The sequence below is a fragment of the Tasmannia lanceolata genome, unplaced genomic scaffold (assembly GCF_043159265.1).
Source record: "Tasmannia lanceolata isolate RefF3 unplaced genomic scaffold, GAP_Taslan_0.1 ptg000018l, whole genome shotgun sequence".
Classification (NCBI taxonomy): domain Eukaryota; kingdom Viridiplantae; phylum Streptophyta; class Magnoliopsida; order Canellales; family Winteraceae; genus Tasmannia; species Tasmannia lanceolata.
In genome coordinates, this window is record NW_027518695.1 from 2437321 (window position 1) to 2464000 (window position 26680).

At 36.8% G+C, this 26680-nt stretch overlaps 1 protein-coding gene across 3 annotated transcripts; it reads left to right on the plus strand.

Annotated features, from left to right (window-relative positions):
- Nucleotides 1-7724: 7724 nt before the first annotated feature.
- On the plus strand, nt 7725-23210 carry LOC143849553 (Putative thiol-disulfide oxidoreductase DCC). 3 transcript variants are annotated; one of them, XR_013235714.1, is made up of 9 exons: nt 7725-7988; nt 11162-11301; nt 12505-12612; nt 13802-13858; nt 15154-15219; nt 19081-19141; nt 20678-20724; nt 22805-22904; nt 22980-23210. XR_013235714.1 is itself a non-coding variant. In XM_077358610.1 (8 exons), exons 1-8 carry the CDS (start codon nt 7865-7867, stop codon nt 22841-22843), a joined length of 642 nt encoding a protein of 213 aa, XP_077214725.1. In that variant the 5' UTR covers nt 7725-7864; the 3' UTR covers nt 22844-23210. The 3 variants fall into 3 exon arrangements, 1 of the variants encoding a protein (XP_077214725.1); XR_013235715.1 differs by having other exon boundaries at nt 22984-23210; XM_077358610.1 differs by having other exon boundaries at nt 22805-23210.
- Nucleotides 23211-26680: the final 3470 nt, after the last annotated feature.

Sequence of the window (26680 nt, forward strand, 5' to 3'; positions counted from 1 at the left end):
GGCTGTAGAGGTTTTAAATTACTTTTTTGGGATATGATTTTTTCACTCCCTCTATAGGATTATGCGCTCCACTGTTAACGTGAATTGTGGGGGCAGACTTTAACTCTTTTTAGTTTTTAATGTCTAATCACGTTACCTGTGGGGCGTATAATCCTGTATGGGGTTAAAAAATCATGTCGCTAGTTTTTTTGTTTTTTGTTTTCCTTTTTTAAACCACTAAGCTTGAGACAACCTTCTAGTAGCGATTTTCTCGCGAGAAAATAATCTCTAGTTGTAGTTTTCGGGAATTGATGTCCTCACTCCTTCGCTTTAATAGTGGCACTCCAATCTTTACTTTACACTTATAAAATTAGGCTACTGATATTGGCACTACCATATTTTAATAATTGCCCAAACCCAGCTTGTCTTTTATGTTTTAAGCTTTTCAGGAAATGTAATAACATTTGACATCTGTTTAAATAATTGAAGACAAAATGAGTTAGTGTGATTATTAAAATATCGTAGCGCCAATATCAGTGGCCCAAAATTAATATGCTATTTTTTATGAAAGAACGAAACTACGCGGCAAAATGAAGACATATGGGGTGTAAATATCAGTTGAATCTTTTGGGGCTGGAGCGACGGGAGATCCGGTTCGTTGATTTAGTGGGCCACCGTAAATCTGATACATTGTCACTTATCCGACCACGATCGGATGATCCTAAATTATTATTAATATATCAATAAGTGATATCTAGGGTTTGTCAACAAAATTTCAACCATTGATTGATTAGAGCTTTGACCTTGCAATTAAGATCCTGTGGTGGATTATCAGATCAAATCATCGCATGTGTAAATTGGGATCATCGCCGTGCAAATAAATCTAGATTGTGCTCGTCTTGCTAATTGAAGTAGTCAATTTCCAAGGAAAAAATTAGGTTGATAAAGACACCATTAAAATTTGGCATGACACCCATTTCAATTTGTCTTTTTTATTGGAATGATGATATCATTAGAAAAAACAGAGCGAGATGGTGTTCGTAAAACAACAAAAGAAAACAAAAAGAAGAAACCATAACACAAAGCAACAATAACAATGAAAAAACAAAGGAAAAAAGGAAGAAAAATATACAAATATCAGTTGGTTAGATGGGATCAGATTTAAGCTTGTTTTATCTGTATAGAAAAAAACAATTGAAATAAGACAAATTGACATAAAATATTAAAAAAAAAAAGAAAGGACAAATTGATATAGTGCAAAATGCCTAATTTATGGGTATCAATACCAATTCCCAAATCTAGTATTTCTTCTTATGATCTAATTTTGGCCATTGATATATAGATTACGATAAAAAGCATAATGGTAGATGGGGGTGGGCCGGGGATAAAAAGGGGGTAAATATTTCCACTTCCCTTTTTATATTATCTATAACATTTTACGGGAAGTGATATTTACGCCCCTTTTCATCACCAGGGATACCCAGCGTCAGTGTATCAATGGCAAAAAGGGGGCTCATGTACTTTATGTCAGAAAAATCCAGAGGCTTTGATTGCAAAGTACACTGGCAAATGGGTGTCCCTGGTGATAAAAGGGGCGTAAATATCATTTCCCCATTTTACGGATGCCCATTTTGGGTGGTCTAGATTGTTAATTACACGCGTCAATTGCAGTATAAAAATAACATTTTAACGGAATTGTGGCAGACTTTAACGCTTTTTATGTCAAATCACGTTAAAAGAGGGGCGCATAATCCTACAAGGGGTGAAAAAATTATCTTGCTTTTGGAGAAATGTAAAGCAAAGTGAGTCGTTCAATTGTCAAAAATGTGGAAGTGCCGATGTTAGTCCCTAAAAATGCTAGTAGCATTCTTGGCCATGCTATGCATGGGAGTAAAATAACGGGCCTCATCCTATGCATGCCCTTGGGTGGGAATTGTGGGACCACTCATGCGCGTAAAATATTGGGCCCCACCATATGCATGGGTTTGGGTAGAGATGGTAGCCCCTACCTATTAAAACATGAGGTGAAAATTGCTGGCCCCACCAATGCTAGCAAAATGATGAGCCTCACCTTATCAAAACATGTGTTGTAAAATGATAGGTCTCACCTATGTGTAAAAAAATCCACTGTAGAAAAAATTCTAGCAAAAGAATTCGAGAAGAAATTTTCCAAGGTTTTAACACAGAAAGGGAGTACCTAATCTATGAGCTGCGAACCAGCCGCGATAATAAAAAAATATGTCATTAGGGATAAGAGTGATGGCATCCATGTTCCTTTTTATTTTATTAAGACACTTCTCTTTTTGAAAATCTAATTAGAGGCTCTTGGAATTTCCAAAGAACTACCAGCAACTAGGGGTGCAACTTGGGTCGGGTTCAACCCGAATTTGGGTTGGGTTGGGTTGGGTTGGGTTGGGTATTTTTTTAAATCGGGTTGGGGTGTCGGGCAACCCGACCCGACCCGAAACCCGATTTCCAATTCCAATATGTATAAAAATTTTACTTCTATGTTTGTTTTATCATTATATAACTCAAATCTAGAAAGAAATAAAATACTTCGTGAAAGTTGTCCTAATTACCCTCTTGTTGGGGAACATCTAATGACTACGATGAGATGGAAATACAAAAATAAAATGGAGAAATCAAACAAATGGTGAAATCGGGTCGGGTCGGGTTGGAAAAATGGGTTCCTCGGGTTGGCCTCAACCCGACCCGAGTTGCACCCCTACCAACAACCAATCACAAAAGTGTAAAATAAGGAGATGAGTGCCATTATTAAATAAGGGACGGTGGATATCATTATATAAACAGTCACACGAATCATGAAAATGACCCTTGTAAGAGACGCTATTAACATGTAAATCTCATGCTTTTTTTGTAATAGTTGTTTACTTTTGTTAATATATCTTGTAGAGGTTAGCTAACCCCGGCTTACCAACCATAAAAGCTAAAATAATGACCCTTGTATGAGATAATGAGAGGGGTGCAAGGGACAAAAACAAGGGGTGTGAATAGCAGCCTTCCTTTTTTTTGGTTGGTAAACTGGAATAGAAACCCTAGTGAGCATTGAGTGCCTTCTTAAAAGGAAAGGAAGGCAGCATTAGGGCTGCAAATGAGCCGAGCCGTACTTTGGTGTGTTCAAGCTCGGCTCGTTTAGCAAACGAACGAGACCGAGCCGAGCTTTTAATGAGCTGAGCCGGGCCAGGCTTGAGCTTGGTTGGGTTCGAGTTCAGCTCATTAATATAACGAACATAATCCGAGCTTTAAAGCTTGGCTCGGCTTTATGAACCGAGCCTAAAAGGTTTACGAGCTTGTCCAAGCCGAACTATACAAAGCTTGAGTTCGGCTCGTTTATTTGACGAGCCTAATTTTTGGGCTCGGGTTCGGCTCCTTTAGTAAACGAACGAGCTCGAGCCGAGCTTTTAATAAGCCGAACCCAAACATTAAAAGCCTACCGCCCCTACAGGCCTATACTAATTAGGGCGAAGTCCCCGCGACCCTGCAGATCTCAATCTAGCGACAGTACCTGGAACCACACTGTTGTCGCTTTGGGTCTTATTGTTTTGTTTTGTTCCGGAACAACATGTTCATGATCCGGCTCAGTTCATTTGCAGCCCTAGGTAGCATTATAATGGGTAATATACCCTCTTTTCTACCATTTACGCCTGACTTTAAATCGAGGAAAAGTGAACCAAAATTAAGGAGGTATAAATGCACTTGTTTTCGAAAAAAACTTAAAAAAAAAGGTGTGGAAATATCATTTCCCCAAGATAATTTGCTTTCATTTGGTCACTCCGGAGTCAAGATAACAAATAGCATTGCTTGCACGGAAGAGTAGAGCTAAGAGATTCCTAAGGCCTTGTTTAGAGAACATTTGGCTAACATGATTTTTTATTTTTTAATGATAATATGCGTTTTCCTTATTTTTATCCACTTCTCGTGCTCATCTCAATTGTGCCCTCTCAAATCTCTCAACTTCTCCCACTGCCCTACTCCTCTCTCACCACTTGGAGACATCGATTTGTCATGAAAAAAATATTTCTGGCTGCCATTGCAGAATTTTCTAGAAAAGCTTTGAAAAGAAAAACTTGTTTCTAGAATTCCCTACTTTTCCATTGTTTGATTGAATGTGAAAAAATGTTGTTTGAATAACTGTAGTTTAAGTTTTATTTAGAGGGACCTTTAATTTATATTGACGTCCCTCGAAATTAGCTATAACCATATAATCCCCCTCTAAATTGTGAAATGAAAAAAATTTACCAATAATTTTTCTTTGCAAGAAATGTTTTTCCTGCAATCCAAAGAGGGCCTAAGGGCATATTTCGTTATACTAAAAACAAAATTTCAATGGATGAAAAATGTAGGTTTTTTTTTTTTTTTTTTTTATCAAGAATTTCTGATGAAATTTTCTACCGAAAAGAATGGGTAGTTAAATGTTTTGAACCTCAAGGAAAATATTTTACAAGAAAAAAAAAATCTGCAGAACCAAACATGCCATAAAGAGCCCTATTAAATTAGATAATCATTGCTTTCTTTCTATTGTGCCATACCCCTTTTCCCTTTACATTACTTTTGGATTTTCAAAGGGAGAAAAATTCTCCTCACATTTCCCTTTCTTCACTTTGGTATACCTGGGACTTTACAAAAGCTAGATGAGGGCACCTTGTTCTTTCTTATCTTAGTTTTTGTCCCTTCAGTGATGTGAAAGATATTCATAAATGGCTGTAGAATATTGTGGCCATATAATGGCACTTATTGTTCTTCACATGCTTCTCTTTATTGAAAGCCCATCTGTTTTGTACCAAAGAAAATGATAGAGAGGGGTCCATGTGGAATTGCATTTTAGAGGTCTTGGAGGCACCACCTCTTTGAATATATGTTGCACTTTATTGGACCACATGACCCCCCCCCCCCCCCATAAGGTTGTTGTTATGGTGGCCTTTTCTGAAGATCCACCTTTATAGAGTACTTGTCAAGGGTGTCCAAAAGTGTCTCCTAGATGGGGTTGGGGTCTCTCTAATATGGGGCTATCAACATTACAAGAATGCCACTCTTTCTTATTTTATAATTTTTCTCAATGCTTAAAATTTAAAATATCTTATGGTAAATTAAGGGAAATGATATATCCGCCCCTTTTGATCACCAGGAACACCCCATGTCAGTGTATCAATGACTAAAGAGGGGCTGTTGTACTTATGTCAGAAGAATTCAATGCCCCCTGATTGCCACAAACACTGACAGGGGGTGTTCCTGGTGATCAAAAGGGGCGGATATATCACTTTCCTAAATTAATCATATTTAATTAAACAGTAAGTTTTAATATGCGGAATCTATTCCCATATGAAACTCATTATCATATTACATGGATTCACAAGAATGTTGTGTTTTCAAATGAGAGTACTGTACCAAATCTTCATCAATCAACATAAATCATCTAGTATGAGTTGCAGTATCCACGTTAGAACAAGAAAATCATAAGTTTGATATTCTCAAACCTTTTATATTCTAATGCACACTTACATGCTCATGGTGTAAGCCAATTGCGATCCTGAAAATAATTATAAAAGACTACAAACAATCTGCAAGATACATTATCAAACTTCTCTTAATACCGGAGCGCACATACTAATAGTTCTATTTATGATAAGGGATTTGCTAGGCAATAGTGTGGAAAGCCATTTCACGACTCACTTTTGCAGGAAAGAACAGTCACAAAAGCTAATTTTTTAGCAGATTTTGTGTTATTCATTTAATTCATCTGAGGTGGCATTTCTCACCTGCAAAAGTGAGCCGCGAAATTGCCTAGCAAACCCCTCATGATAAAGTTGGAAGATCATGGTGTGGGTCCACCTGATTTTTCCTCCGCATATTTTCTGCGAGGTTTAAGTGTAGCCCCAACCATAGGTATCAAAATTATGACGGGAAAAGTGTTTATAACATCTCTAACTCATACAAAGGCGTGGAGCGAGGAATTTACACTTGGGGGAAGGGAGGAGGGGGGACTAATTTACACTTTCTATGCATTATTCATTGGGGGGGATGCCTACTAAACTAGCCGATCATGCATTTACAGCCATGCACATGAAAGGGATTTTTAAGTCATTGGGGGCCATGGCCCCTCTTGCTATATGTGCCTCCGCCCCTGTCCGTGGATATTACCTGCTGTCATTCAATCACTTAATGGTATCTAGGGAGTCTCCCTCGACTATCTATCCATCCAACAAAGCTATTCTCAACAATCCTAATTCCTGAAGCACCCCTCTAACTTCTGCCTCATGGAAATCATTGACCCCAATGTGTCTCAAGAGTGCCCATTTGGTCTTGCCCTCCTCGTCTCTAAGCATACCATTAACTTCAGCCCGCCTTGGATTTCTCATACTAGACCTGTCAGAATTTAGCTTGAGCACTCCGAATCGGACGGCACTCAACTAGGCATAATCAGGTCCTCTCTTTCTAATTCTAAGCAAATCTCAAATCTCCTTTCAACAGTGAGAGAGGTAAGAGTTAGAATAGAACTTGAAAAGGAGATAGAGCCCTCACCCAAGAAATAATCATGGAGATATCTTTGTGAAGTCTTTCTGTCCATTAATCTTAATGAATTTTACCACCAAGATGTGCTCAATTATCGAAAGAAGATACGATAAATAGAAAGTCTGATCCGGAAAGATGAGATGGAATTGCTATTGAGTCTTCGAGGGGAAGCATCCACGCTGAGATTGATCTAATTCCTCCCCTTTAGTAATATAGGGCTTAGAGCCAGTAGCTAGAAAATGCAATCCCAGGAAACCTTTTGGGAAACTCACGATCGAAGATGTCCATTAAGACTATATTGAATAATACCCTCGTGATTTCACCCACTGGTGGTATACCCTTGCTTATATCAGAGCTCTGGGTGCCCCTTGTTTCCAGACTCTCAAAGACGTCATCAAGACTCCGAAGGGAAAACTCAGTCCCATTCGGATTCTTCAGGAATTTCGCCCCCCCTGTCGGATGGGTGTTCACCCCAAAGTGTTCCCGGACCGCATGCATACATCCGTAAGTCACTTAGTGCAACATGGCAAATTTCATTGAGAGGAATCAGCAAAGAAAAGAAAAACGGGTCTTTATGTGTATTTGAGAGATTGTCCTCGGGCTGAGGAGTGTCCACATGAGTTCGTTGAGGTGTCTGCACAGGCCTGCGATCAGATTAAGGAGCAAAAAAGAAAAGAGAAAACAATTCCTAAGGTAGAGATACTTGTCCACTCTAAATTTATTTCAATTTTTTTGTTGAAAAATGAATAAAATAGATATTTTATTAGGGAATTGATAGCATCCATCACAAAAGGCATTTCGTGGCTGGTCTGACCTCGTGAATGGAGACAACAGCTTTTGTCTCCATTCACAAGGTGGCTGGTCTGACGTGAAACAGACCAGCCGCGAAAAGCCTTTTGCGATGGTCCCTAGCAAATCCCATTTTATTATTTTCTCATAGTTTTGGAGTTTTATACAAAAAGAAAATGTCAATGCATTTCATGCAAAAAAAAAAGAAAAAAAAAAAAGAACTTGTTTACCTGGAATCATCTGTAGCCACATAAAAAAGTAGGCCAAACTAGAAACGATTGGGCCTTACTAGTGCTCTTCAATGTTTCTCTACTCTGCTGTTTTTTGTTTACGATGATCTAAACCGTTCATCTTGTGGGCCCCGCTACCTGAAAATTGGTTCTGGATGCGTATTTGGCTATGACCCATTACTGACGAACCCACAAAATGAAGGGTCCAGACATTTACAACGTGTACCGGTCTCAGTCCCTAACAAAACGTTCAGGACCCGAATCCTTTTCTTCTCAGGAAGCCTTGCTCAATATCTATTGAAAAATTCTTATCACAGAACCAAAAGAGGAAGAAAATGGCCTACAGAGCTGCTGCTTGTGTTGGCAGAAGAAGCACCGCTCTCATTTCATCTCCTCATCTCAACGTTTCTTTTCCTTTTCCTTCTCCTCGTAGAATTTCGTTTCCCCTTCATCCACCAGGTATCTTTCTCTCTCTCTTTCTCATTTTCTTCATAAATATTAAATGTTCTGTTTCTGGGTAGTGAGATACATCATATCTGGGTGTAATTTACATGAAAAAACGAAGAAAAGATATATGGGTTCTGGGTGTTTATGTTAACTTATCAAACTGATTTAAAGATTAGAGATAATTAAGCACGAATATGATCAATTAATAAACAATATATATGAACAATGCTTAAAAAATAGAATTTATTTTGAATGGTTAAAAACTAGAATTTAATAATAGGGAAATGATATCAGCATAGCCATGCTTCAATAATTACACTAACTCAGCTTGTCTTTTCTTTTCTATTTGGCTTGTGAAGGCTTTTTTGGCAACTCAGCATGGTTGTGCTGTTATCATTTACATATTATTACTATTAAATAAATAGTTATGTTCACCGAATTAATTAATTGATTAATTGAAATATATAAGTGATGGATTGTATAGACTTTGATGTGATGTATGAGTGCTTAGTTAAATAATGTGGCAATAAAATGTAATATTGGGATTGAAAAAATATAAATTTAATGAATGCTTTTTAATAAATGCTTGACATGATGAGCTATTGGGATTTAAGCATGACTAATGAGGTAAAACTGAAATAAATGTAAAGCAACAATTGGTGAAATGTCAGATCCTCCCCAATTCCAATGGTTATTGTTCTGATTGTTAATTGTGAAACCATCGTGAACAGATGGAGAAGAGAGGTGAGAGTGGGCCACAGGGGCCCTATGTGAAGATCGTGTGGATGTCGACAATGTGATATCAATGCCTTGGTATAAGATGATTGTAAAGATAGAGGACAAATACTGAAGATTGAAGATTTTTTTGTCTCTTCGTTGTAAGAGAGAATGAGAGGAGAATGAGTGTCTTTTTCTTCTCTTATATATATGTTCCACCTAAAAGTTGAGGGTAGGAAGAGGAGAGTTGAGAAGATGTGTAGCTAAGTGAGAGGGAAATGGAAAGGTGGAGATGAGAAACTTTTTTTTTTTCTCTTTTTTTGTAGAAGAAGAGAATGAGGAGGAAGGGGGGCATTGGGGAGCCCAAAACCAAGGAGGAAAACGTTGGATTTTGTGGGATACCTTTTAAAGAGAAAGCCTTATTCTTTTTCTTTTTTTAAGAAAGAGAGAAAAGAAAAATTATAGAAAATCGACGGACAAAGGTCCACTGAAAAATCGCGATCAAAAGCCAGATATAACAACAACAAACTGGCAACTCGCAAAGAATACACTCGTTTTACGTAGTTCGGCACAAAGGCTTATGTCTACAGGCGATCCATAGAATATTTCACTAAGAAAGAAGTAAAAAAAAATTATAATACTCAATCGATCTTGCACGTGACCGATTGCCAAACCCTTCCTTTGCAACCCTTTCCACAAACCCTTATTGTCATCCTCTCTTGTATTGCACACAAGAGAATAACAAAGCTTTCTCTTGCCTCTCGTACAATCGAGAAATATGTGAAATCCGTCATCGTACTTGTCCTTGCTTCTAAGCTGGAAGAAGCCAAGAGAATCCCTTGAGAATTTGTTCACAAGCCCCTTCCCCTTTTCCGTCTTCACTCTCTCCAAAGAGAAAACCGTTGTTACTATTTTTGCCTCTCTTTTATGACTTTAGAAAAGTGAGTGTATTTTGCGAAGTTTCACATAAGATGAAAAACGAGGGTGAGACGTTTCTTATTTTTGGAGTCTTACCAAAACACCACAACTCACATCCTAGGAAAGTGGCGTGGGAAACAAGGCAACTTCCCAACAATCTCCACCTTGGTTTGTTTCACAACCACCTTAAGATCAAATATACTGTGTGTACCTTCAAGAACATATCTACTCACCTTCTGCACATGAGGTGCCTACCCACTCCTTGGGGTGCCCGTCCATTCATCCACAGCTGGTGAAATTGGCTAAGGCCAAGCAATGCTTGAAATCAGTCAATTGTAACTGGCTTAATTAATATATCTGCTGCATTATCATCTGTATGTATCTTATATAAGTGAATACTTCCATCGGTCACCCACGTCATATCTTATGATGTCTCACTTGAATATGCTTAGTCTTAGCATGATACACTTGATTATTTGCTAAATGTTAGTACCCTGACTGTCACAATGCATGATGAAGGGTTAGATCTTCCCCTATTGCAACAATTGCTCCGATCGTTGATCGCAAAACCATTATGAACGAATGGAGAAGAGAGGAGAGGGTAGGCCGCAGGAGCCCTGTGGGAAGATCGTGCGGATGCCAAGGATGCTAAATCAATGCCCCAATGTGAAAGGGTTGTAAATAAAGGGGAAAATGGTGGAGAAGATGGTGTAGTTTGCTGTTTCTAAAAGTAGCTGACAGTCGCGGGGGAATTTATTTTGATTCAATGCATTTTCATGATAGCATACTCTAATCAGAAGAGAAGGAGCACACACCAGAAATCCAGACTGTGCTTCTAAAATTCTGTGAACCAGCACCTCGGAATTTTCTCATTTTACATAGATTATTCTCCATCTGTCAGTTTAATTTTAACTCGTATTAACAAGAAATAACAACATAAAAGGTTGTGGATAGTGCTAACTCTGGTTGTGATTTGTCTGTCTATGATCAATACTAATTCGGCATTACTGTTTTTTATCCTCTGTTGCCTAAGTGCTCTCCATTTCTTTGAATTAATGATTTAAATAAGCACCAATTGAGTAAAAGATGTAGATGCTGGTAATTCTAATCACAACCAATTTCCAAAAAAGATCCGGTTGGGTTGTCTTATTCTCTCCATTTCCTGGGCATTTATGCTGTATGTTTTTTTCGTAATGCAAATTTACAGAAATATTTTGTTATAGTATTGATGTCAACTTGTTAAGCATTGAGTGTCTTTCTACATTTTATGAATACATGAGTTCATCGGTTCATCCTATTTTTAGATATACAATTATGTTTCATGTTAAAAACTCAAATTTCCATGTTTTAAGGAGAGTTTTTACTCTTGCCATTTTTATCACCAGTTCTTGGAAGTTTCCTTGCATGGATATTAAAATCTTCACCGTATCTTTAGAATCATCTAACTTGATATTCAAATTTTTTCTTGCTTGTATCTGATTTTTTGCGTCAGCTCTACACTTCATTTTTTTTCATATTGTAGTATGCAATATGCATTACATCTTTTGCAGCTTTCAAGCATCAGATTTGCAGAATGCACAAGGAGGCTACATTGGACCGAGAGGTTTTGTCAAAAGAAGATGATCCTTTGTCAAAAAATTGGAAGATTAAAATGCTTTATGATGGGGAGTGCCCACTTTGCATGCGTGAGGTACTCTATCCTACGTGTCTTACTTACATCTAAGGAGCTAATGTTATTTCATATTTTTTAAGTCCTTAATTTTTAGTGACTATTGATATCCGTAGGTGATTTTCATAGAATACATAGTGGGCAAAATGATTGATTAGGTTTCGTAGACCCCCAGTTTTAATTTTAGGTTGCTAATTTCCTATAAGTGTTTATGAAACGTAGACTGGTTACTTTGAAAAGTGTGGTTGTTTGCACTTGCAATTGGATTCTGAAGCTCCAAGATAATGAGAGGCATGCAGTCAAGATCAAATCTATTGCAACCCGCTTGGATTCGTATTTCTGCCCCAAAATTATCCACTTCTGGTAACCCTTGACCAATATACCGCAAGCTTTTTTTATCATAAAGAAACCCATCATAAGTCCTACGCTTGAAAATACTTGAGACTCATGTGTTTTGGTTTTATACGAGTCAGGAAATATTGAAAAGGCATTAATACCCTTATTAGAAATATGAAAATGAATAAGCTATCTGAAATATGTGATTAGTGATACCACTAAAACAATTGGGAGATTGAGTAATTAATTCTGTTCATATATTTTTGTTTTATAGCACTGAGTATCATCCGGAAAATGTGTGAGTATTCTTACTAGAAACATGAAATGATATTCTACTGTTAACAGCAACAAATAACTGTAGCTTTTTAATTGAGCTTTCCTTTTCCTTATTTTGTAGCCAAAAGCATGAATTTAACTTTACCAACTTACCTTCTATGAATCCAAACCTAGAGGATTTTACTCAAAGAACTACAAACAATCACTTCTTTCTTTCTTTTCATGCATTTCTTTGAAAATATCCATCGGAAATCCTGCATTACTTCTATGTTTATTTTTGTATTTCCTAGAAATGGTTAATTAAAATATTTCATTTCATACTTCTACTTTAGCATCCATTTGGCTATTTGTGTATTTCCCTAGAATGTCAATGCCCTAGTTGTTTATTATATCGTCAACATGCAGTAGTATCACATCAATTGTTAAAAGTCCATTCTTTGAAAACAAGGAATGATCCAATTATTACATCCAGCAAAAAGGTGATTGGTCTTAATTATTTGACATGATACTGGTCTCACAATATCATTCTCCTATTGATTGTTATAGTAAATCGATTTAAGTTTGGTTGAGTGCCAAATGAGCATTCATGCAATATTTCTTTTGTATTGTCAGGTCAACATGCTTAAAGAGAGGAATAAGCTCTATGGCGCTATCAAGTTTGTTGACATAAGTTCAAATGAGTACTCTGTGGAGGAGAATGAAGGGCTCGACTACAAAACTGTATGCTATGAAGAAACATGAATAATTGATGATAATATTGTATTCCATATTTCCCACATTTTTCTAGTTTTATGGGACATAAATTTTGAGAAAAAAAACTTTATGAATTATCAAAACCAGTGTGACCATGTTCTTCTTTCAAAAATTACTCTTAACACAATTAAGAGAAGTAGCTAATTGATTCTTCACACTAATCAATATGTACAAAATCATTGGGGCTATGACATGATAAGGATCTCTTTGGCTTATTCATGACTTGCCCTCACTTGTTTATAAGGGTTGAGAGGGCTTACAAAAAGGCCAAAGCAAGATTAGGACTAACACATGACTGCAAGCAGCTTGCTTTGCTTTTGGGGTATGGTGGGATCACGGTTGATGCCAGCAACTTGCATCAATGGTGCTCACTTCTCATCACCACCAAAACACCCTCATAACCCATGCACACTACTATTTCACACTTTTTCTCTTGATAAAATATTGTAGTGATACATATAAAAAATAAAAGAAATAATATTTTACTTCTGATGGAAAAAGATGCGAAAAATCAGTCGAATAAGATATATCTACACAATAAATATATAACGGATTGATTTTGTGACCTTGCCATTGTTGAACCATAATTGCCCAGGCAAGATTGGATGGCATTTAGAACAGGTTCTGCTATCTTTGACTTTTACTCATAGGAAAATAATTCCTTATTTAGTAACTTCTCTTTCTTGGTTTTAGTTAAATCATCTTTTGTGAAGTTTGTTCTTGATAAATGGGTGATTTCATAGTCACACACATTGAATCCAGAAAAGATCAAAAAGTTAAATCAATGGTTTGATTAAGTTCTCAAGGAGGAGTTTCCAACTTGAATGCTCTCTTAGTTCTATTGAATGGCTTGCCCTCAATCCATTGTTTGTAATTGTTGCCATCAAAGACAGTAAGACCTGTCAGCTACAACTTCAACTCCCTGAGCACTCACTTCCATCTGGCTCAAAAATCCCAATTAGGACCTTGAGTGATGCCATCCTGGTTATAAACCTCATCCTAGCAATATGCCCATCTCATAATAATCAAATGAAAAGTAATTAAGAATGCTAGTATAGCTGATTAATTCTATTATTTCATACATTTGATTCATCACAAAATTTTATAAGATTAAGATTCAGACTTCTGATATATGTTCATGCCGTTTTATTTTTAGGTTATGGGGAGAATCCATGCAATCCTTTCCGACGGAACTGTTGTTAGAGATGTTGAAGTATGCATCCAAACTAGTTCTATATTTTTCCATTCTACTTTAGTCTATAGTATTCCAAGTAGATGATTCTTTGTGTATCTCTTTTGTTGAATTTTGTCAAGAGAGTTTTACGTTTTTTTATTGCTCTATATTTGCCTTTTTCTTTCATTTACATATTTCTTGTACACAATTGTATACTTGTATTTCCATGTACTCTTTATATTTGTATCAACGACAATTTGGGACTTATTCAACAACTAGGATCATCACGCGACTAGAATTGGTCAGTTGACTGAAGTATGATCACCCTTCTACTTATCCAGTTTCTTGTATCATTTTTTCTAGTCCAAATTTCTCCATTCCTTTGTGATACAAACTGTGTTTTTTACCAAATTTAATTGTTCATCAATGAAGCTAAAGCCTGATTCAAGTGGACAAAACACTTCAAGGTTTTTAGACCTCCAGTGGATATGCTGTGTTTCCTTTAGAAATAAATTAATGAATATTAACTTTATTTGGACAAACAAATCATGAAAATGAGGCCATGGAAATGGATATTAATTTAATTCTTGCATGAGAGTCATGGCGCTTCAGTCCGTGCGCGCGCGCGCACACACACGTAGCTTCCACTGCATAGCTGCGCTAGCAGATAACTTCCGCTCAAGCAGCGGCTTCTGAGAGTAAGTGGAGTTGGGCAGGCTCCTCTCCAGGGCCTCATTCCTAGATAGAGTAGTGTGTTACATCTCATGGTAACAAAACTGTATTGTTCTGAGTTATATCAAGATTCAGGCTCTGGGTATTCGCACTACCATGTTTTAATAATCGCACAAACTCAGGTTATCTTTTGTTTTTTAATTGTTATCATATTAGATTAACTCGTATGACTTTGCCATAGTTCAGGCATAGTCAATTAATTGTTGGTTGGTGATAAACTTACAGTCTCTATCCGAAATTAATAGTGTTACTATGATTATTATCATATTGGATTTGATGGCTATTTATTTTTTGAGAATAGCAAAATCATGAACTGATAGTACATTGGCTTCAGATATTTTTGCCATGAAATTTATGAGACTGCTCCATCTTAAAAACTAGCTACTATGCACATCTACTTTCAGTATGGAACTGAATGCATGATGAATATTGAGGTTTTATTTAATATTCAATTATACATCTACTGGCCTTTGTTTTACTGACGTAACTTATAGAACTATGTGTTTGTTGTTGTGAACTTCGTGTGCGCAATCTTAAAGGCCACTATTGGTCATGCCATCTCAAGAAACATTAATTCATGTGATTAGTGATAAATTTTGCAGGCATTTAGAAGATTGTATGAAGAAGTTGGTCTTGGATGGGTTTATGCCATTACAAAATATGAGCCTGTAAGACTTCTTATGATAGTATGCAATAGCTAACTTGATGGACCTACTACATTTAATTTATGTTCATTAATGCTTCTCTTTGCAGGCAAGAATGAAAGTTAAATAAAATTATAATCAATACATGTAGTTGAATCTTGGTATTGCCACATATAATTGCTGGAAAATGATTTCATGTCAAGAAATCTTTTTGTATTGAGAAAATGATGCTCTAGCTCGATGCCTGATTTACAAATTCTGATCCTGTGCTTCTGAAGTCTATCTTTTAAAATAGAGAAAGATCCTCCAACCTTGACCAGTGATGGTTAAAGGGCCCTTACGATTGAAACATATCTTTATTCGAGGAAAAAAATCCACCCGATATGAAATTCAAAACCCCCTTGACGTCAATCCATAAGTCTCCTAGAATTTCTGTTTTCTTGAACATTTTGATTTTCTTCCAGAACTCCTGTCTCACATGCTCATACTGCTTACTTCCAGCACTGCTAGCTCTGTTTTTGAACCAAAATCTTATATGCTATACATGAGTAACGTGTAGCATTGTAGTGAAGATGCAAGGATTAACTTGTAACTCGTGATTTACTCAAGAATGTGGTGTTGACTATGAAGAAACCTACACTATAGTTGCTAAAATGACTGCCACCAAAATATTCTTGCCATTCATGTTCTTAGACAGTGGGAACCTTTATCAGATGGATATCAAGAACATGTTCCAAAATGACGATCTTCATGAGGAGGTATACATTATGCCTCAAGTAGGCCTAGATTCCTCTTGACTTCTCTCTAGTTTCTCGGCTGAGAAAACCGCCATATATCCTGAAGAATTCAGCAGTACTGTGATACAGACAGAGCTTATTTAAAGCCCGAGTGAGTACTCTATCTTTGTACATCAAACCACTAGTGGAAAAGTCATCTTGCTCATTTATGTTGTTTAGTTTCTCATTATCACTTTCACATTAAAGATCTTGGGAGCCTTACATGTTTTTGGGGTTGGAGATCACATGTCTTCCGCGCTGTTGTGTTCTCAGACATTAACTGCATGCAACAAAATTTTCATCCCATGCTCAACTTCTAATGCTCCACTAGAGTTATATGTCAAACTATGTGTGTGTATGGCGGAGCCAGTCTTATCGAGTAATGACCAATTGGAGGACTAGTATATCTGATAACCTCTTGTCCAAAAGAGCTTTTACAGTTCACAAAGTGAACCGATTTTCAAATGATATTGGAAAGGCTCACACGGTTTCAGTTCATTTATCTTTGATATATTCAGGACTTGTCTCTTCACTCAGCTGTTGATTTTGATTGAGCAGGTGAACTTGGTTTTTGCAAGTCCAAAACCAGATATTGTATCTTCCTCAGTTCCTTATTATTTCTTGGAAAAGAAATAAAAAGGATATAGTGGCAAAATCAATTACCGAGCAAAATATTAGGCCGTGTCCATTATCTCCTTGCTTCATGTCTCACCAGGGATTTAGATAGCCAGCATCCTTATCAATCCAATGATTCACTCCTGACAGTTGGCTAATGAGATGTGCAGACACTCCTGGTGACTGAAAATGAATGCTCGAAGAGAATAGGTTGCTATAAGGCTAGTCTAATATATAGATTTTTATTATTTGTATGTTATTAGCAGCTTAGCCAACCCCAACTAGTTTGGGACAAAGACTTAGTTGAGTTGAGTTGAGATATGTTATTAGCAGCTAGAGTTGTGTAGATTAGAGTATATCTGATAAAGATGACACACAATTGCCCTCGCCTCTTTTTACGTTGTTAACAACCAATGTTTCAGTTAGACCCACATGAGAATCCGTTTATGTGACAAACTAATAGGATGGATAATGAGCAGTTTGAGGACATCAGTCATCGAGTTTTATCTGCTAATGAGTCCATATACTATTTCTCTTTTAGAATTCTTTCTCTAAGTTCACATTACGTTTGTTATTAAGGGTTTTTGAAAGTGAATACTAGAAAGTTTTCCAGGCTGACTTAGTATCTTAGGGACCTCTCTGAAAATTCCCCATTCTGTCCTGCAGTAACTTTCAACAACCATACTTCTATGCATAATCTTCCATCAATATTTGTTCTAATTGTTTGATAGAATTATATAGTTTTCATGGATAGGCTATAAAGAGCCCTGTTTTTTTTTTTTCTTTCTCCAAGTGAAGTCTACAGTGTCTTTATCCATTATAGTAAGTTTTTGGTTTACTGTTAGTAATTTGTATTTTATCTTTGCATGTTTTTCTCTCTCCAAATTCTACATTCTTTGACATCTGCTGTCATATATCTCTTTCCCTTTCCTCCTTGCCCAATTATTGCATCCATGTGTTCAGTTCTTTCCACTCACTGCCAAATGTTTTTTCTGCAGTTTGCAAAGTTATCCACATGATTATAAATTAAATCATGTCTACTTTTAACATTCTATTTGCCCTGCCTTATTTTGAGAGAATTGCATCTTGCATCACTACCTACAAGACTTTGTTAGACTCCTAATTGACAATACACTCCTTGAAGTCTTGAACAAGTGGTAGACATAAATTCTATGTTGATATGTTTTAACTTTTAAGTTTTTGCCCATTTTCATTTATTATTATAATGTAATATACTTTCCATGGAGAGCCTACTCTCTCGCTGCTGCTACCTTTTCATTTGAAAGAGTCAAAAGCTAAAACCATTTATAACACAGTTCTGTTTTCCAAATTTGTACACCAAATGACCGATTCATTGTTAGGCTACTTGTCATGGGCCCGCTAATCTGTAGGCTAAAACCTGTGCGGCACTCATGCAAAACTCAACTTTAGCCCCGAGTCAGCCAAATCCAAGTGTCCTAGCCTTCGATCAAGGCAACAAAACAAACTTTCACACAAGAAAGCACACAGGAGTGGAATCGGAAGAAGAATTGTATTATACCGTGGAAGGATTTACAACGCTTGAAGTTCTCATATTCAGAGGTCTCATAGGTGATTTGCACTAAGGAGCTCACCCTTAGATAGTCTCTTTCCTCTGCCAATGGCCCTGATCATGCATTCATGCCACTCGGCATCATCCAACGGTTCGAGGGCATCCTAGAAATTTCTAGACTCGCTAGAATACTCTACACTTGTCTCTTCAAAGAATTCTCAAGAATACTCTAGAATTCCTGCACATCTCTACAAATATCTACAAACAACCAGGTCTATCTAGTGTCTTCTACACATCTTTGGAGGGCTGATTTGGGCATCCTTTAAGCCTATAAAAAAAGGGTTCAAGTAGAACATGGAAAAGAGAACTTTGTCAATTTTGGTGATGTACAAGGGTTTAGTATAATCTCTCTTGTTGATAGATCTACTCTATGCGTTAAAAAAAATAAAAAAAATAGGAGCAACAAGATATCATCCTTGAATTGCATTCTAATGAAAATATCTGTGTAGAAAATGTGCTTTTGGTTCTACAAGAAAGAACTTTTTCCCTTCCATCAAAATTAATGGAAACAAGAACTATGGGGTCACCTTTCTTTGTTTATTGGTCCTTTTGCTGTTGTACATTCAAAATCCCCCATCCAAAACCTTCTTTTATCACTAGTACCATGAGAAAAAAGTTCCCTGGTACAAATAATTCAATTTGTAGATTTTTATTCTTATGCTAATGTTTTGTGTTTTTTCCTTTAATGATTTGTTGCTTCCTTGATATTGTTGATATTATAGCATTAAAATAACTTTATCAAGTTTAACAGACACATATCTAATTATATATCATATATGTATATGACAAGCACACATTTCTATTTTATGTCATTTTAGAACAATTCATGTACTTCTCTGGACGTGGTTTCTTCTTATCTGTATGTAGTCTTTTATGGCTAATAAGTAAGCAATCCATGCACAGGTTGCAACTATAGCCAGTGCAGTATATGGTGTTTGGGCACAATATCGTCTGCAAATTACAGGTAACACCATGTTTGATAAATTATTTCAACCAGCTCAATGATAATTAGTACTTTTAATCTGAAGAATCTGAACCAATAGTATGTAACTGCGTATATCAATTTCACCCAATACTATCCATAGGAGAATAACTGTTTGAATAAAATTAAGGTTGCATTATTGATATTAGTATGCCTTTTATCTGATTTTATAGATCTCATCATGGTTACATTCACCCTAGTCAAGCTCATGTATCTTGCAAGATAACTCAACATAGGACGTTATAGGAAAAGACAGGGGTGCACAAATGACTTAATTTAGCCATGTATAAACTCAATTTCATTTGTATACGAAAGCCGTTTGCACAATATGCAGTAATTTCATTTGATATTTCCAATAATATTTGCATAGAATGGTTTCTATAACAAAAATTGATCTCTTGTTTTTCTCAAATTTTAGAAACTTAAAATTGTAGTTGCGTGTTCATTCTTATGGAGTAAATTTCTACAAATACAAGCGATGGGATATTGCAAAATTAAATGAGTTGTCTACTGATTCAAATGCACATCTCCCTGCTAGTGGTATCACCTAATAGGTGCTCTGAAGCACGTGTGACATTGCATGCCAATCTCACACAAGTAGGTTTTAGCGAGACAGACCATGTTGAAATACATGGATATAGGTACATTGGTATTAAATCAAATCAGTAAATTGCTGCACAGCATGGGAAATGTGAAGAACAGAAAAGGACTTAATTGTGGTTAATAGTAGTTGTAATTCTGTATTCTGTTTTACTTATCTGCACGCCATGCCTTTGTTGTCCTGTTTTCACTTCCCGAGCGGATCGATCCTTCAAATTTCTGATATACACTTGGATTGTAATATGATTGCTACAACAAAGATAGCATCAGAGAATGGTACATAGACTGACACAACTCAACTCACTAAGCCTTTGTCCCAAACTAGTTGGGGTCGGCTAATGAATCCTATAGAAAATTTTCATGAAGAAGGTGAAAGGATCTACCTAGCTCAAATTGACTAAGTCTACTCCTGACACTAGTTGGGTTCGTCTACATGGAACATTTTCTTCCAGAATGGTACATAGACTGATGAAGAATAAAAATATCTGAAAACACTAAAAGATCAAAAGATCATATTTGATTATATGCTTAAGTTCCTTATGATTGACCTTTGTTCTTTAATCTCTATTATTTGGGTTATTGTGTAGCATGCTACATGAAAATGGATCTTTATTATTCTATTTGTATCTAATTCTTCTGTTATTTGCTATTACTATTCTTGACCGTGAATAATTAATTTATACTGAAATCGTTAATCAACTTACACTACGATATTGGAGAAAATGACTAGCGGGGACGAAATTGTTTTAGAACACTAACGTGAATCATTTATTACTTCATGCTAAACCATAAACCTACAATACTTGATACAACAATTCTATATATAAATTAATTGCTGATCATTATTACTGTTTCCATGGATTATTTTGATTTGTACTAATGTGTTTTCATGTTCATGCAATTTCTTCTTGCTTTTAGGACGTCCTTCTTTGGGAGATATCTTAGAGGCAAGAAAGAAAAACAAGGTATTCCCCAACACCTATGTGGATCCGTTCCCTAATTATGAAATAGTGTAGTTCTTTTTAATTCTTGTGTTTGAAGGCATCGAATTTCTATAGCATAATAGAGATGGACATTAACTAATGAAGTTACTCTTATTGAAAAACATCTAACCCTTATCCTTAGTAGTACAAATCATAGTTTCAAAACTCTCTCGCGTCATCATGAACTCCCCTGAGTCGAACTACTTTTACCTTGGTCGCGTTCTTGTCCAAGTCCGTGTTTTGCCTTATTAAGTCGATCAAATCTCCTTTCACTCTCCCGAGTTATGACCGTGCCAACTGAGTACTCAGCCGCGTACTGAGTACTTGATCGTGTCGTGCCTAGTTGAGTAGGATTTGCTTTGCAGGTGTTTTGACCCGCATCCGCATTTTGAAACACCGGTGCAAATCAATATTCCACTAAAATACAAAACTCATAGTGTAACTGCTTCCACTTGAAGTGATCTATTTATATAACCTCCAACAAACTTTCTTTAGCAAGTCATGCTTACTGAGCCAATCACTTAATTTTATGGTATTTTTTTTAGGAAACATTGCTTGTTTCATATCACATCCAACCAACATTCCATTCATCGATGCTGACATTACCTTTGCAAGATAGTAGGTCATTGAAAGAGAAACCATTGCACCTTATATTGAGAACTGGAGAAGGTTGCTGACACTCTCACCGAGGCCACACGCATGTTGGGAGAGAATATTTACTCTCCAAATTGAGGTGGAGTCCGAGTGAGGAATAAATTTCTCTTATATAACACCAGTTTATCCTGGTCTTTTGATGAGGGAAGGAGAAGAAACAAGAACCAAAAGACACAAACAAGGGAGAAACAATGGAAGCCGCTCAATCTTCAATATTCTTTAATCAAAATAGAGAAAATATCAAAACTATTTCCAGTAACGCTCTTACTCTACTTATAGGCTTATAGCCTCCCAATGTGATAACTCCTTCCCCACAATTACCAACGACTGCTATCATTGCCTATAAAAAAATAACTGCTATCACTAACAAGGTAGTAACAGTATATACTTCCAACGCAAAACACAATTTACTGAACACTAGTCACCAGGCACAAGAGTTCCAAGGCATAGTATTAGATGAAAATTCAACTAACTAGGATCTTTCCAGATTCGCATTTACTTGACCTAAGACTTGGTCAAATATCCATGATAGCCAGTTAGATGTCCACAATCTGATGACATGGAACCTACTATGCCACTATATCATCCTTATCCTTTCTTGTTTTAATATTTTTAAGTACATAGCTGTCTTTCTGCCCTATTTAGTTGTATCAAGTCCAACAGGTTTTGGACAATGAAGTGAATGGAGGAGATTGTATTTTCTTATCCAAAATTATGTCTTGTCTTTCTGTCTCAACTTGATAAGATTTGTAGTCAAAGGGTCTTTAGAAGAAAGCCGAAAGTAATGAAGTGTTGACATTTAAGAAGTGGAAAGCGTCCAGTGTCAGCAAGAACGAGTTCGATGTATGTCATTTATGTTTGCTGGGTCTTGATCAGAAATGGCAGAAGACATGCCCGAAGCCTCTCAAATCAAAGTTTGACATTCCCATCTTCTTTTTAAATATGTTGACGGCTTTAAATGAATCTACAGCTTCATGTGACTTTAAATTTGGAATATTTGAAACTAACTCTTTTTGTCGTTTGTGCAATTCATGACCCTCGAACAAACTCTACAAGGTTACCATTGCCCTTAGATGATAAATCTGAGAACTTTGGCTTACTTACAACATGGAAACTCCATCTATTGGCAACCTCAACATGGCTTTCTTCTTTCAGAATAATTTACAAGTTAGACCTCTGTTTTGATTGTTACCGTGATACTCTTGCCGATTGCTTCGTAAACATGTTTAGTAAAAGTACTATAAATCATCTTGGATAATTCTTAGTTTATCTTGCTTTATCACTTTCCCGATATATTATTTACGTCTGTTCGTAATGTGTCTTTCAAAAGCGTGTTTATCTTAATTTGCCTGCTCAAGAAACTTTCCATTGCTAAAATGGTTTGCTTTGTGGTTTCCTTTTCATTCAGGGTAAAGTATGCAATGATGATAATGCTTGTAAGATGTGAGGTTCAGTACCAATGACACATGACATGACTTGCCAAGAAAACTTGATCTCATAATGCTTGTGTAAGTGTAAATGACTGAATTATCCATGTATATAAGCTTCTTTTTTGTATTCCTTAAGCATTCATGTTTTGGCAGATAGGCTGCCGCTGGTTTTTGATAAACTTACGTCAGCCAGGCCTACCAGATTTATCAAATAGTTGAAGGTAAATAAAACATGTTAGATACAAATTGACAATTGAGGATAACCTGAAGCATCTTGTATGATTGATTATCAAATATCGCCTTGTGGTTTGTCTCAAATTATTTGTAGCCTCCAATAATGACAGTGAATGTTCATTATTAATTAATTATCTGTCTCTTTGCTGAGTTCTCTAGAATGAATGGAACTTGTGTTAACAATTATCATCTCGTAATTATATACTCTGAAGTCTGAACCATCATTGCTTGAATAAACTCTGGAAGCACACCTTACTGTTGTCATTCTCTTTGCATTGACACATTTAGAGAAAGCATTAAGATTTATTTGACATTTAAGAGTACTTAGAATAAAACAGATATAACTGTAAGTGGCATGGATCCCATTGGTAGCACAATGGGAGCAGATGATGATCTATTGGAGAACAACAAAATGCACTACTGAATCAGTCTTCTTAGAATAAAATTCTTTTGAATTAGAAGAAGAATCTCTCTTTAAGAAACCAGCTTAATACCAACATTTTTGTGGAATTACTTTAGAGACTAGATTAGAATATGTTTAAAATAAGTAAATCCAAAGTGATGAACTTACAGCCACCGGATCGAAGTCTCTATTCTTCATAGTTACAACTAGGCATACCCTCCTTTCCACATTGTAGCTTTGGCTAATTTGGATCATTCATCTAGTAACCCCCATAGTGGATGTCTAATGACTGAGAAATCTACTATTTAATAGTCATTGGTTTTGTTTTTCTATTGGACCTCAAAGTGGGCCTCACTTGACTATATATGATATATTGTTACTCAGTCTGCATCTGGGTATGGGCCCCCACATAACCTCACTGGTAAATCATTCATTAGAAAACAGTTGAGGCTACTGATATTGGGAGAAATTATATGGTGTAAGGCCTTACGACAATAAGGCCTTTGTAGGTGGAAGTACCACCCTTGGCATTTGATCCAACAGCAGCTCCTTTAAAAAGTGAGCTGCTGTTGGATCAAATATCAAGGGCGGTACACCTACCGTATTGTTGTAAGGCCTTACACCATATCAAATCTCATGATATTGGTACTAATAATTGCAGAAACTCAACTTGTCGTTTCTTTTTGGAAAACACTTCCGAAAAGGGTTTTCTCTTGGAAAATAAAGAGGAAAGTGAAATTGGCCAATGATTTTGTCATTCGCATTTCATGGGGATTCGAGCTCACTTCCTTGTCTTTTTCTGTGTTGTGTCCCAACTCACAAGGCACAACATGGATTTCATCTCTATTTTCCAAATGAAATCCAGTTTGCCAGCATAACAAATTGGTTGTTTCACAAAGAAATGTTCCCAAGAAAAAAAACAATATTTCCAACAGAAATGTTTTTCTTGCAATCCAAACACATGCATACAAACGACCTAAACCTTTAAGTTGATAATAAGACAGCCCAGAAACAGAGTTGGCCGTCTTCAAGGCCATAAGAGCTGGCAACAGATCTTCTGTGCACCAAAGCAAACATACTACAGGCCCTGAGCACCCATATAAATACCGGTTTTCAGTAATTTAAACAGCACAAGCATAATCATATACACTTTACAGAGAGAGACGGGTTTTTCGAGTTATGCTGTGAGCTTCGTGGTTTGTTTTGCCGTTACGATCATGAGTGTATCAGCCATGGAGGGAATGTATGGCATGAGCCCTGCTCCGTCGACGTCGGGAAATTCAATCAATTTTCCATCAGTGGTGGCCTGAGCAGTCGTTTGTGTTTTCATTGATTGTGATTGGAGGAAGGGTTTGAGTTTTCTCATTATCATTTCCATGGGTGGTGTTTTTATGATTGTGGCTGCTTATGTTGAATCCTTGCTTAAGTGGGTTAGTATCTTCCTTGAATTGTTAAAGGGTGTGTTTGTTGAGTTGAGTCCTGCTTTGAGTGCCTTATATGGCTTAGTTCCACCATTTATCATTCCCTTAATTCATCTCTCTCTCTCTCTCTCTCTCTCTCTCTCTCTCTCTCTACATTTTATGCTTGAAAAATGTTTACAGTTGAAGGTTTATGCAAATCGAAGGACAATTCAGGGAACCTTTTCTCACAATATAGGAAACTCAATTTTTACCGGTGGTCATGACCGTCACTAAAAGGGTAAACATCTGCCAGGAAAGGTTTTACCGGTGATCACAGATCCGATGCTAGATGTATTGTTCGCAAAGCCTCTACTAGCAGAACATTTATCCACCGGTAACCGGTGGTCAGAACCGCCACTGGAGCTATTTTTTTTATCTCATTATAGGCCAACAAAGTGAGTGGAGCATCTGATGCCAGTCGTGCCCGTCCTCTAAATTGAATCAAGTCTCCCTCATTGTGCTACATCAAGGTGCTATAGTGTTTGCACATTCAAAGTTCAAGTCCCCAGATCATGGACAATCTGGCGAAGTCGATTAGGGATTTAAAATCCTGCACGACTAAACCACCCCCTAATTATTGGTTTCTATTGAGTTTAAGAATTTTATTTTTCGTTATGGGCCAACATTTGTGGGTTTTTTTTTTTAAATAATACTGCTCGAATACGTAGTCCAACTGAAGACAAGGAAGCGGTTAAGCCACATACAATTAGTCTCATAAAGTTTTATATATGTTGGGTGCACCTTAATGCATTGTGTTTTGGGTGGACAAGAGGAAGCCTTGCTGAATAGGGTGAGGCATCTGATCTTTCTTTTATGGCTTGCCCATGTTGATGAATGTTTGCAGTCATTGTTTTGTACGGTTGAATTTTTGTCTGAATGATCTCAGGGTACTCTGACCCGCAGCATGTGGGTGATCCATGCATCTTCCGTATTAGTACCTGTTCATAATTTTGTTGCAAGGTTTGTATGCATGGGATCAAATTAGATAAACTGGCGGGAATTTTCTTCATTCTGGTCTGAGTGAGAGAGATGATGGGGATGGTAAAATCTCTTGGTACATGTAGCATATAAAGTATTAGAGCTTGGCACTACTATTAAATTATTTTCTTAGTACTTTCCTCTTGCTTCTTCTTTGCTGTTTCTTGCAATCATAGGGGTGTCAATGGACCCAGACAAGTAACTTAAATGGACAGGATCTAGACACATTGCCAATATTCAGAGATACATATTGGATCATTAACATAGGATTCGACATTGTTTCAGATCAGATGCAGACAATTAATAAAAACCCATGGGACAGTCCCGAATCCGAGTTTTTTTGTACTAGTTTACCAAAACACCAACTTTTTTTATAACTTCAAGAATAATTTTAGGGGTATTTTAGTGAAAATAAGACATGAATTTTCTCTCCCCTATTATCACCATATTGCTAACCATACGTCTCAAGTCTTAACTCACCTTCTTCTCTTCCTTATCTGGCATTGACCCTAAGACCAACTTCTCTTCCTTGTCTTGGCATTAACCCTACGTCCTTAGCGCAGTGGGCCATTGCCCTCGCCATTGCTGCTCACCCTTGTCCTCGTCCTCTTCTAAGAATTTTAACAGGGGATGATGTAAGTATGATCTACCAGGACACTCCTATGGACGGTCCGATTTCAAATGGATGGGGACCAAGACACCGAAAGTAGAATCCAAAGAGCACACTCAATTCGATCCTACTATGTATTTGAATGGATCCGTTCAGACCTAAACATTCT